Source organism: Convolutriloba macropyga, chromosome 11 (assembly GCF_964194025.1).
Source record: "Convolutriloba macropyga chromosome 11, txConMacr16.3, whole genome shotgun sequence".
Lineage (NCBI taxonomy): Eukaryota > Metazoa > Xenacoelomorpha > Acoela > Convolutidae > Convolutriloba > Convolutriloba macropyga.
In genome coordinates, this window is record NC_134478.1 from 40,082,209 (window position 1) to 40,096,312 (window position 14,104).

General features: G+C 36.7%; 2 protein-coding genes across 4 annotated transcripts in view; one reads left to right on the forward strand and one right to left on the reverse strand.

Annotated features, from left to right (window-relative positions):
* LOC142350017 (protein O-mannosyl-transferase TMTC3-like) overlaps window positions 1-14,104 on the forward strand; it is a 197,285-nt gene that overhangs the window by 35,878 nt on the left and 147,303 nt on the right. The window lies entirely within an intron of this gene.
* The window catches only part of LOC142349986 (uncharacterized), a 69,120-nt gene that overhangs the window by 6,777 nt on the left and 48,239 nt on the right, over window positions 1-14,104 (reverse strand). For all 3 annotated transcript variants that reach the window (XM_075401863.1, XM_075401861.1, XM_075401862.1), the window contains exons 7-10: window positions 7,049-7,270; window positions 2,705-2,821; window positions 2,157-2,334; window positions 1,285-1,416 (exon numbers count right to left, since the gene is read on the reverse strand). In XM_075401863.1, coding sequence (XP_075257978.1) covers window positions 1,285-1,416; window positions 2,157-2,334; window positions 2,705-2,821; window positions 7,049-7,270 — 649 coding nt within the window. The remainder of the gene's footprint in view (window positions 1-1,284; window positions 1,417-2,156; window positions 2,335-2,704; window positions 2,822-7,048; window positions 7,271-14,104) is intronic.

Sequence of the window (14,104 nt, forward strand, 5' to 3'; positions counted from 1 at the left end):
AAATTAAAAAAATGAACAGAACTAATTCCCTAACAAACAAAGTGTTCTCTAATATTTCACACAGAAGCTTTTTGAAACGTTAACTCAAAATATTATTGAGACAAATTTTCTGTTTAGGAATCGTGAAAAAAAATGACAGAAACCGAAAAACCTACTTTTCTGACTAAGTTAATGTTTCTGCCGATAACCAGGCCCGAAATTCGAATCCAGGAACTCATCATGCATTCCTGAGCTAACTTTACTAACACATTAGATACGCACATGGCGAATGACCGTAGAAAATTATTGAAAATTCAGGAAAACCAATGTGAAAAAAACTTACATTTTTAAGACAAAAGCTGCTATTATTATTAAAAATAACAAAAAGTAATTTATTGGTCTTGGCTCCACAGCATCTTAAAAATCTTACTACTTGTTTCCTCTTGAAGCAAAAATCTTGTTGTAACAAAACCATAATTGCAAAACTAAAATAATTAAAAGGAAAAATACTATGGTCACAGAGTTAAACACCAAGTCAAAAAACTATTTGAAAATTAAGCTTGGTCCTGAGTAATTTTGCTGCACGTAAAAGTCATTCCATTCGTAATAGTGAGCCGATTTGAACTGAATAATTTTAAATAAATTCGAGATCATTAAACAAAACTAAAACTGAAGCAAAAATGCTCAAATCTTTAAAAGTTCAACGCATATAGGCGCTACAAACGAGAACTAGAAATATGTCCGAAAGTTGTCATAATTTATTTGTCGAAACGAAACGCAAGATTCAAATCAACAGGACGACACAAAAACAGCAAAAAAACATAGCGAAGCGGCTTCTTCTTAATTTTGAAAACACGCAATTAAAAAATCCCACTAAAGAAAGTACAATGGATTTTGCTTCGTCAATCGATCAAGCTCATTGAGACATCTCTTTCTATTATGAAACGCTGAAACTCAAATTTAAAAATTCAATTTATTTGAAATCTTGAAAACTCATTTGAAAATTAAGATCTTTTTGAGATATACTATTTTAAACTTAAACAGTATAGTAAACATAAACAAACTTTTTCATGTTCCCATATGTGCGTTGGTATCGATCAGCCAGCTTGCTATGTTTTGCTTCAAATGTCGATATACCACAAAAAGATGCTTTTGTTGATTTTAGGTAGAATATTACGTCATATTGTTTTCTAGTAATGGTGTTGTTGAAATACGATCATGCGAATATCAAGGAGTGATTAAAAGTTGTAAGATCTAAAACAGTAAAGAGGGAAGAGGAAATACAAACGTGTCACGCCGTGGTACCTTCTTTGAGGATGAGTTTGACTCTTCTTTCTTCGGTTTTTGCTCATTCAGTTTCTTCTTCTCTCCTTTCTTCTGTTCCTCCTCTGCATCGGCCTCCGGGGCCTCACCGAGCAAATTCTTCTTACAGGCTACCTAGACATATGTATATATGGGGTTCACATGACAAGTCGCCAGATGCAAAAATACACAGTGCGTCATAATACCCAGAATCAAAAGACGCAATTTATTCGCCATGACATTTTTGTTCAATATCCACCAATGAAAAATCAAAAGTCAGTATTACAATCATGTTTTATCAGAATTAATCAGTTAATCGGATTAGTTAATCCCATGTTTGGTTGTCACCGCATATGGCAATGTTCATCGGAACTTATTGTCGTACACGATTGTAGGGCTATATTCTGCTTTGAATAGATTGTCCCTGTGCCGTTTATGAAGCCCCCCCTCTCCCGTTTCAAACCGTTTGCCAGTTGTTTGGAATTTTTGGAACTCTAATATGTAGAACGATAACACGTGGGCAAGGTGGAATAATAAATTCGTCATTGCTATTCTTCTAAGGTTTAAAGTTTGTGTGAAGCCACCGTACTCGATCTTAGATATAGCGTCAGTTAATCAATTTGAATCGTTAAACAACATAACATTATCAGGATGGATACAATTACCTATCTTGCGGAACCATAGGAAGTTAAAAACAGTTAAAATAAATGGAAAATGGTCACAAAATTGCAAAGGGTTGGTTTTCATATCTTTTTTTTGCTTTAGGCTCATTATTAGACTATCAGAGCAAATCCGCTCAACAGGTTGTTCACATAGTCTAATGAATGTTTTTTTTACAACAGAAAGGGAGTATGGAGGAGGGGGTTCTCCTGTACCTGAACGAGACAGATTAGACACAGAATCCAAATGATGACGAATGATATCCAGGGCAGTGCGAACGCATATCCCAAGGACCAGCCATCTGGCACGGCACAGGTGCTGCAGATACAGGCTATCGTTATGGCTATTGCTGCTATGATCATGTTAATCAGACGCACTATGAACATATACTTCCTGAAACACATCCAAATCTGAACAATAAACGCAACATTCAACTAAGTCTGATGAAACAAACCGTGTCGAACTTAACAATTCGCAAAAAAAAATATTTATCCTTCAAATATTGACAGACAGGGCGTTTAGCCAACGAGCAAAATTAGAAATTTTAGCCTACAGCTTAGTTCTGATTGGTTAACAAACTTGATTGGTCCAAATTTATCACTAACCGGTCCAATCATTACAATTGGAGGGCGGTCGAGTTGTGCCATGGCCTTGAATTTTCATTTCTGGCTGCTAGCTAAACCCCCTGTCGGCCAATTCGACTAGCGGCGAGAGTTAGCAATATTTTTGACCTTATAATTATGAGACAGTAGAGAATTTCAACCTGCTCTTGTAACCCTCGGAGTAAGCGGGTAATATTGCAAGGAAGAATCCAGAACAAGTACAGCCATGAGCAATGAAGATTGTGATCGTAGCGACAATTAGAAGCACGTAGTCTACTCTAAAACAAAACCAATCAAAATTTTCTCAGCTGTCAGATTCTCATAATTAAACATAGCCGGCAGACTGCCGGAAAATAGCCGCGATAAACGCTTGTGGCCTTCCATGGAATTGAAGAAACAACTAAAAAAATGAGATAGACAGATTGACCGCCAGTCCTTTAATAGACCACTAGATTTTTTGGTTAGATTTGGAGTGTAATTTTTATGAGACACATACGCTCTATAAGGGAAAAACCCTTATAGACCTTCTTCAAAATTAATATTCGAAATCAAAAACTTAAGACTCTAATACTCAAGAGTTAGGGCATAAACGTTTGGCACTACTCAGATGCACAGTATTGAGCTTTAACTAGTAAATGTAAATAAAATTTGAAGTTCATTAAGTAAGTTCAGAAGTCATTTTTTGTGTGATAAGTCGCGCAATTGACATCAAATCAGAACAAATGACGTCACGCACACAAATTTTAACAGCAAAGCAGTAGAAGTTACTGAAATTCAAAAAGTCAATGGTCGCAAAAATCATCGATGGCGACAACCAATTAAAAAACATAACAGGACAAGTCTTTAATTACAATCCAAAGGAACTGATTTAGCTTTGACCTTACAAAAAATAAGCCGTGATAGATGTCCAATGAGAACAATTAGTTTGATATCATTGTGATTAAGCAATTTTACCGCGATAACAAAAAACAAGCAAGACTAAAAAATCGGATCTATTTTTAAAGGTTAGAAGATGAATTTGGTCAAAACCGAAAAACGTCTTCTAAGAACTCATGCCACTAATTTGTTTTTTGTATCATTACCAGCCGATTAAGCCTCCTGTCATTAATTGATTTAGGTGGCTAAGTGATAAGACAAATTTAACTTCAATAAGTACTTGAAGTTAAATTTGTGCGTGACGCACCTGAAAAAAAATCCCTCTCAAAAACCGAAAATTTGTTCAAACACCATTTTCTGACTACACTTAAAAGGTAGTTTGAAAAAAGTAATGCCTTAAACCTAGTCTAATTTTTGCTTCACTTAGTATTTCAGCGTTACTAATATCACCACACTAACTTGACTGCTCAATGACGTGAAAAAGCCGAAAAAAGCCTGAATAGATCTTTATAAAAAGATATCACACCAATAATATAAATCCTTTGTGTCGTAAAAAAACAAGATGTCCCAAATAATAGCCGCTATCGCTTTGCGGCTATTAAAAATCAAAGCTGGTGTGGTTGAATAAAATTGTTTAAAGAAACCTCCATCCCCCTTCAAAATATTTGACAAGAAATGAAAATAGAGCGAGTAAGTATGCTGTAACTGAAGTAGTAGCATTATACTGCTTATACTGCTTTCTCTTCCTGTAAATCATGAACACAAACCTAATTTTGTGCCGAAGTTTGAATGCGCTGAACCATAAATCTTTCAACAATCGATTTTCTGAATTTTAAAAAAAATGAATCAGCATCGCTTGAAATGCTCTCAAATGACTGGCGATGGGTTGAATTTAGCAGTCGCTAGCTTTTAAGCTTTGGAAGCCTATCTTCTCAACTGGATAAGGGGGAATGAACGTGTGTTTGTGTTGGGGGGATTGGCATACGGAGAAAATGCCAGAAATTGCGTGTCATGGCATTCCAACCAACTACTTTACCAAACCTTACACAAAAAATTCCGCTGCTCAGATCTTACCCAATAAAGATTCTCGTAAGCTGAATGTCTATCTTGTCAGACCTGATGACAAAACTTTTAAGAACACAACCTACTAACTACAAAGAATTGCTCTGAACGACCAGTTGGGCTCAATATTTCAGCCTGCTTCAGTCGGGGGGATTAACTATAGACTATAGGGAGGACTTCATGTGACCTCATTACATGTTATTATATACCATTTTAACCACTAATATAATTTAAAGTTAAAACACATCGGGGTTGATACAAAAAAAGAAACAAAAAGAGACAAATTGACCAAATTTTTTTTCTGAAGCATTTAGCAAACACTGTAATGAAATTTGATAACCTAATGACCGGGCTTTATCGGTTTATCCCGTTTCTTTTGATTTTGCTTTTCGACCTTGACCGTATTCACTACATTGTGTAATTCAATGCGTGAAAGAATTTAAAATTCATTCAGTTGAAACAGTGAGTGAAGTAAGTCAGAAATCAAATGTGAAAATCGTGACCTAAAAAAAAAAACGAAAAACCTGATCAAATGGTAAAGCGAATTAAAAAGCGCCTGAATAATAGCTGTTGAGAGAATGACGGCAGCTATTAATAAATCAGACAATTTTTGGCAAACTTTTCGTTTGATTTTGACTTTAAGTAAAGAACTACCAGCATTTCAGTTCATCTGTTGTCACCAGTGAACGAGATAGAAAGTTAGATCACGCCAAATGAAAAAAACAAGGACGCAAAAATTATTCAAAAATTCAAAACAATCAAACGGAAAATATGTATAAAAACCTAGCCGGTAGAATATCGGAAAAGACTCGAAAAAATGTTCAATATCGTCTGTACCTCATCTAAAAAAGAAATATAGGATTTTGTTCCGTTTGTGCCCGCATGTACGTTATGCTTCCTTCAGTTGCAAAGCAGCTGCCATTAAAAAAATTAATCTTGTAAAAATATGGCATATTCGTTTGGGGGTCCAAAAAATATGCACCCACTAGGCGGAGGGCGGGGGGGGGGGAGGGGCACAAATGGAATAGATTATGTATACACATATATATATATACATATATATATATATATATATATATATATATATATATATATATATATATATATATACGCGCTCGCGCGTGTGTGTGTTTGTTTGTATATATATATATATATATATATATATATATATATATATATGTGTAAATATATGCATGTGTGTGTATTTGTGTGTGTGAAGTCAGCGGAAGAAATCCTGGAATATTAAATTACAAATATTATGAAAGCTTGTTTAAGTTCAACCTACAAAAAATTTTGCTGTCGAAGACCGTTTTTTGTTGCGGTATTTGCACTGTATAGTGAAACAAATTTGAGCCTGTTCATGGCGACAAAATTTTGTTTTTTTTTCATATAAAAGATCTAATAAGAGATTTTTCAGTTTGTATGTGTTCTAAGAACAATTTTTTTGCGTTACATCTGATATGAAGAAATTTTACTGTATAAGATCTGATAAGACAGATGTCTAATCGTCTGTGAGGTCTAATGAGATAAAGTTTTATCGTTTGAGATCTGATTATTGTCAAACCAGATCTGAGAAGGAGATATGCTTCCCCTTACAGGTCTCATTGGGCAATTTTGTAAGAAATGTTTAAGGTTTTACACGATCAAATTGTCCGAATCACAGGATTTTAGGTTTCAGACATAACCGACTAAACGTCGGAAGAATTGCCCTCGAACGACTAGTAGGAGCTCTAATCAATTGCAGCCTGCTTCAGTAGGGGGGAGGGGGGAGGGAGGGAGGGAGGGAGGGAAGGAAGGAGGGAGGGAGGGAGGGGGAGCCTAAACGGGACTAAAAAGTTCAATATGGGCTTCAAATAACCACATTACAGGTTAACATATACCACTATTAGGATTTAAAGTAAAAAAATGACACCAGTTTTGGCGCACTTTTCATTTGAGTTTTAGTATTAAATTGCCGCCAACTGAGTTCAGCTGCTTGAAATTGTGACTGAGAGAGAATTTTAGATCACGCAAAACGCAAAAAGTCAAGGGCGTAGAAGTCACTCGAAAAGACAAAATTGTCAAGCGAAAATTTTGCATTGAAAAAGACACACATGTTTACAATAGTCAACGATGCTGTATCTTTGGTATCCGATTTCAATAAGTTTTTTTTAGTTTTCATTGTGTGACAACAGTTTTAGGAACAATTCAACATTTTGAACTGCTAATTGGGGCATAAGTCGGGATAGTGTTCCGTGGAGGTGGGTTTGAGTAGTGGGAGGGGCGTACACCCTACCACAACAGTTTCGTTTAATCACATATTTAGAGAGACTAGTGAGGCCGTAAGAGAACATCTCATGGACTAAATTCCCTCAGGGGTCTACCTGTTTATCACTTTGACAGGAAGTTTGCTGGCCAGGCGACAAAAGGTCGGACAAAAAATCAGTAGTACAAAAACCGCGTAAAAATACCGCTAGAACTAATGTAATTGCTACAAAAATTTCATATGAGAGCAATTAATAATTGTCAATAACCCCCTGCGATCAGCTTATAAAAAATCTTAAAAACAATAAAAACGAAAATCTTACAGATCACTAGGAAGATATCCATCGACTTTGATACACATGCTGTAGCTGTACACGTATCTCATGCCCCAAGACACTTCTGTCTTCTTGTCAAAACAGAGTCTCCACAACCCAATACGAGAATTGTAGTCTCCATATTCGTCCTTGTGGTCTTGAGCACCGTCTGGAGCGTGGATGAAACACTGGAATACCAGGGCGGGCAGGAAGAACAGAATGAAAACCCACCTGTAGTTAACATTATAGGATACGATTTGATATAGAAGTCAGCTTGAACTGCGACCCAATAGGCTCGGCTCGGATCACAGCCGTTTTCGATCGAATTATTTTATGGGAATTATAAACTGGGACATCCGACCAATTTTTGGTTATCACACTATGTCGATGTTAACCATTCTTGAGTCCAGCTAAAGTCGAGGATCTCGTTAAAGTCACGACACTAAGTCTTTACATTGTATTTTGAGAAAGAGGACGCTCAAGCCACTTGACGAAAATATGTTGTACCCTCTCATTTTAAGTATTTGCTTGGATATCCACTTAGATCCACTTGGATCCACTTAGATATCCACTTGGATATCCACTTAAATTTTCAAATGGTTTTCACACACCATCCACTCTGTTATAAATCTGAATTCAAAATTTCAGGTTTATTTTGTAAACTAGGCATTGTGATAAAAATGAACACTATCAGGGTTGCAATACGTGCTGTCTAATTTGCGTTCTTTCGGAACTATGAAAAGGACTATTTGTGTTTTACCTCTGTGGACCTTATTAGTTGCTAATTAACGACTTGGAAGCCTGGCATTGACTTGAAACTGCATGTATTAGGGAATAAGCAGGCGCAACCCGGGTCGAGGTTTGGCGGTGAAATTTTGTAAGAAATGCGGTTAAATGCTGTGAAAAAAAAACAATTTTCACCGCGTTTTTCTTACATCTTTTTGCGGTGAATGCGGTGAATCGCGGTGAATTATTTATTTTCATCGCGTTCTCAGTATTCTTACAAAAAAGAATCGTCCCCACACGCGTTTGAACCTCTGACCACCTGCATGCCTTCAACAGCTTAGTCCACTTCGCCAACTGTCACGTACAGCAATAAAATTTCTTAAGAATTTAAATCAGATTGAGTTAACTTTAAAAATCTTATGCGTTGAATTTTCGTAAGAAATGCGGTGAATTGTGGTGAATTATTTTTTTCACCGCATTAACCGCTTTCACCGCATTTCTTACATTAATTTGCCACAAAAATCGATGCGGTGAATTTTTGTCAAAAATGTGGTGAATTTATGTAAGCAATGTGGTAAAATGCGGTGAAATATTTATTTTCACCGCAATCACCGCATTTTTTACAAAAATTACCCAAAAACCTTGACCCGGCAACCAAGTACAGTCGAGCTGAGCAAGTCCGGGATTCGTACAAGTATCTCAACACCCCATTTTGCCTTATATACTAGACTTGTATGCTAAAATTTACGCTTTTCTTGCGTTTCTTTTCCTCAACAATGTACTCTACAGTCCAGACAATTACTGTTTTTGTAAAATTGTTCTAGAATCATATTAGTGAGAAAAGATTCTCATAATATCAATATAAACATTACCATCCATTTACGCATTTGAGAATTTTGAGACTACAGCCTCTACACACTCTGATGTATGTAGACTTCATGTCCATATTTATATATGTTGTCTTATGTAGAACGAAAAACTTTACACGTACAGAGCTTATAGCAGACTTGAACAGAGGAAGCAATTTATTTTTAGAGATTTCATCCTCGTTTGCGCTTAGCCTTCTAAAATATTAGGCTATTGTTTCGAAAGCGCCAGTGTGGGGAGTTGAGTAATATATCTTAAACAGACAATTTACTGAACAAAAGCGTGTTGAGCTGTCAATATATATCAACTAGTGTGATCAGACTAAGTGAACTTTACAGTAGTTAAATTTGGAGAGTGCACTTAATGTATGTAACAATGATATCAAGCGGAACATTTGAAGGTATGTTTAAATGTGGACGGGAAATAGGTTGTTACCAAATAACAGAAGTTAGCTTCCATATTGCGAATGGACTAATCCAATAAGCAGTTTTCAGACTGACTCCAAAATATAAGAGTTAACCAATTCGCAAAGAGGATCCAAATTTGAAGTGAGATTGTAGACCCCAATAACCGCACGGCAGCCACGACGTAAAATTTGAGTTACTCGTAGAGTATTGGTATTAGCCATATAGTTTTTGCAGTGTTAGTGTAACTTTTCAAGGGCTTTCGACCCAGAGTTATTTTTTGAACAGCCAAACCATTTTGAAATTGTATTAAAATAATAACAATTAGTAGTTAAAAATACCCACCCCTGTCTATTTTAACGAACTCGATTTTTTTTATTTTTGTCACTCGCGGCTCGTTAAATGTTCAAAACGCAGATGAATCGCAGCGGATATATCTCGGACAAAACTTTTTGGCTTTCAAATAGTTGGCAACCTACAGTTTTTTAAAACTTTTACCCAAAGAAATCCTGACCCCTATAACTGGAGATATGCTTTTTGTATTTTGGGCCTCCACAGGACGCCTGCAGAGAGTGTGCGCGTGCACTGATCGTGTGCGATTGGGAGTTAAGAAATAAAAACTAGTGAGTAGGTGCTTCGATAACTAGTTTCGATGGAAACTCCACGACACTTGTTGTTTGATTCAGTTTGACCCCTGCATTGGAAGTGTGATACATAGATAAATCCTAGATGTAAACTTTTGGAAGCTTAGATCTATGACTGCGATTGATTACCGCTAGTTGCATTTGATAGCAGAAATGGATCTATAAGCAGTTTTCCTAGCAACATTGTATTGTTTACTAAGCAAACAGCGCTTGAGATTTCATGCAAAGCTTAGTAACAAAAACATCACATGGAAAAAGGCAGATTTCGAATATAAATTGTAAAGATTTCTTAAGAGACTGAGGTTGTTTTGTTTGCGAAAGATAAGAGCGTCATGGTTGAGTATTAGTTGAAGCGGAACCCATTACAAGAGGGTGCGTTGGGAAGGAATTTTTGTGATCAGTAACAAGAGATAGCAGGGGGCTTTAAATTGAGACAGGGCTTTAAATTGAACCCTCAGTTTAGTGAGACTAAATTTTGGAAGGTCGTAAAGGCCAAATTGCCTAAAATACTGTTAGAATTTTGCCTAAGTTCATTTCGGAAATAAACCACGGATTTTGCATCAAATTTCAATTACTAACATATTTTGACCTGATATTGTTCATTCGATTTAAGTACTAATAAATTTCGTACCTCTGTTATCAATTGGGTCAGAATTGATATTACGGAACTTGTTAAAAGGTAGTTCTTCTAGACAAACTCAATTGCACAATCGTACAAGGATATAAGAGTGGAAGAGAGGAACTATCAGAGTAACAACAAAGTAGCGTTTTTGCGCGACAAAGTCTCCTCACTTGTGCTCTGGTCGAGACTCAGAAGACAACAGTGGCGCTCCTGGATGAACTTCGTTCCTTTGTTTGCCACTTTTTGCTTTAGTTTAGTTGCTGCTAGGTCGGAGAGTGAACGATATCCTTTATCATTCAATTAGCTGAGAGTCCGTTGAAAAATTATTTTTCGGTTGAGGTTTTGGTTATAAAATGTTCAATTATGATTGGGTATCAATTGGTGACCTGTTTTCTTTCACCGGATTTCGATGATTGGGAAGTGTGAACTTTATTTGAGCTAAGGCATGACGCTCGGATGAAGGGAAGAGAAGAGAATGAATTGATCACCAACAAAAATTGTGTGGTCCCTGAATACGGTTATTGACATTCAAATGTTATTGGCAATGAACAACAAACAAGTGGGCGGGGAATTTTGAGAGAAATTTTGTTTTATATTGATAGACGGTTGTTGGACAATCCAATCTACTATAAGAAAAGCTTTAAATTGTTTTTAGGAGCCACGACGAAAAGGTCAGTGGACCTAATAACTCTGGAAGAGGTCAAATCATTGGTAAACAATATTGGGCAAGATATGGGCGCATTGGAGACATTTTGCTTCTGAGTCTCATTAATTGTTTGATACACAGAGTTTCTTCTGAAGATATTTTGAGGAAAAGAAGAAATTAGGGCAGATTTCATGGGAAACATTTTTATAGAGCTATATACTCCTGTCAGTTATATATACAGTTTTATAACTCGGTCTGTAGTTTTCCCATCGCTCGGTCCTCCAAATTAACCCTAATTTAACGAATCTTACCTAGATATACCTTAGCAGATCCAATGTCCACCACTGCTGCCGTAGGGATTGTAGCCCCGCGAACTATTTGCCAGCCCCGCAAAATTTTTGATGAAGTGGACATTGGATCTGCTATGATACACCTTCAAATTGAGAAAGGGAAGAAGCTTTTTGGTAAGATCGATTTTTAAAATTGAAAAATGAGACAAGTTCTGACGGAAGTGGAGAAGTGAGGATTCGGAGCTGCAGAGATGAACTAAACATGTGTCTGCAGACGAATTTACGAAATAAAATGGTGATCAACCGAGTTGTTTAGAATATGTGAAGGTGAAGTTAGAGTTAATATGAAGTCTCTGACGCAAGTGTTTTGTTAGAGGATCTAAACATTGGGCGGTATGTTGAGTATTGCCTTGCAGACGAGTGTGGTCGAATGGAAAAGTATTTGTTTTTGTCTCAATTATCTGAGAAGCTAAGCGATAAACAGTCGGATGAGGGCTTTGGGTTTGCAGATAACTTGGACACACACTTATCTTACGAAAAGGATTACGTTTTCAACAATGTAAAAACAAGGACAACTTTGGCTCAAGTTTTAAAATTAGGGAAATAGCGCGCAAGTTCCTGCAACGGCCAACAATTTTGAAGACGGTGTCAAAGCCAGCAATATCGATTTTTTCAGAGCTTGGAGATCGAGTAATTAAGGTCCAGGAGAAAATGATTGACAATGTGTACCTGAAGCGCAGAAATGACATTAAAAGAAGAGGAGAGCAAACAGAACAGATGGGAACGGAGTCGGAGGATTGGGTGCAAAATCATTTAATCTAAATAAGTTTTATGATGGCATATCGATCGAAGAATGTGATTGGCATCTAAAGAAACTTGTAGAAAATTTTACCGGCCTGAATTCTGATCTGAAAATGATCCCTATATTGATGTATGGCGTGCCAACCAAAATCCAAGAGTACAGGAGGGAGAACATTGTCAGTTTTTTAATTGAGCTTGAGGAAAGTATCAAGAAGAGAAATGTATCGACAATTCCTGTGATTGCTAACGTTTGTTGGAGAGGTTATTGTTCAGTCAGAGGGAGAGGCGACAGCTTGATCAAATACAGCTGGATCAACTGCAGGAGGAATGGCACCTACTTTGGTAGAACTATTGGACAACCATTCATGCGTCAGAAGAAGTTTTTCTTGTAAAGAAGTACAAATGTATGAACAGCGGGACCTTGACAGCTAAGTTTTTTGACCTATCTACTGTGCCACTTTTTTCAACACTGTTTTCACAAAAAACTGTTGGACCACTATGACCCTAGAGAAGGTAGCCGTAGTCGGTATTTATTGAGATGATTTAGATAAAGCATTTTTTGTGGATTGCTAGACCGGGTAATATGATTTTTTTCATAAATCATTTTGGATAACGCGGGAATTTATATGTTCTAGGGAAATGAGTTTTACCAAAAGCCGAATTTTTATGTATTGAGCGGGTTTATTTATCAAGTGAAAAAACAAAGTTTTTATTTGATTAATCGGAAATTTTGATGATTCTTGACGTAGTTTGTTTATATTCGTTGGGAGATAAACCAGTTTGGCTCACTTGTTTAGGTGGAATTTTGTGAAAGTATGTAGTAATAGGAAAATTACAGGAATGTTTTATCAGAAGATAGGTCGACCACTGTAGCTGAAGAGAATGTAGCCGTTGAGTCGAAACGTCGTGGAAAACGAACCACTGTTGACAGCATCGCAAAGAAAGAGTATTTTTTAACACTATTTTGACTGCTTAGTAAACAAAGACCCCCACAGAATGTGATAGATTTCGAATTTAAGTTTGCTTTGTAATGTAAATTTTTCCAAAGAGACTAAAGTCGTTTGTTTGTTTAAGATAAGAGCCTGTTGGTTGAGTATAAATTGAAGCGACTCACGTAATAAGGTGGTGGCTGGGTTTGCAGAGAGTTGTTGTGATCAAAAAAGCGAGACATTGGGAAGCTTTGAATTGATACTGGATCGATTTAGTTTGAGAATTTGGACCCTAGAAGGAGCGTTGGAGAACCCTTTGTTTAGTCAGGCCGATTTTGGAAGTTAGTAAAAGTAAGATTTGTTGAGATTCTGTGAGCATTTTGGTTAAATCACTTGGGAAAAAGACCACGGATGTTGTCTTATCAGTTTTTCAAATACTATCTTAATTTGATTCCAGTAAGTTCCACGAGTGAATTGCACGAGTGAACAACAAGATTAGAAGACGGGGAACTAGCAGAGTAACAAACTAACAAAATTGGCGAATAAGACTCTACTCACTTTTGGCTTGGTCGATTTTCAGAAGATGACAGTGGCGCTCCTGTGTCGTTTTTGTTTCATTGCTAATTTTGGCTTTGTTTTAACTACTGATTGATTGGAGAGCGTACGATATCGTTTATCAGTTAATCAGCTGATAGCACGCCAAAAATTAATTTCCGTTGGGATTTTTGGTTACAAATTGTTCACTTATGGTTGGATATCAATTGTGTGAACTGTTTTCATTCACCAAAATAAGAGGTTCGGGAACACTGCTGTGATGATTATTTGAGATGTGGCATGTTGCTTGGATGATCGGAAGAGGAGAAAAGAAAATGTTCAACTCTAAAAATAAGTGGGCAGTCTTTGAATGCGGTTAGTGAATTAGCAAGAGGTTATTACCGATTCAACACAGAGAAAGGGCATGAACTTTTGAAAGACATTTGTTTGAGTTTGATACTACGGTTGTCGGACAAATCAATCTACTAGTTGGGTTTAGGAGCCACGACGGAAATTGTCAGTGGATCTATTCACTCTCGTAGATGTCAAAGTATTGGGTAACAATAATGGATAATACAATAGCACTCTGGAGTGATATGCCT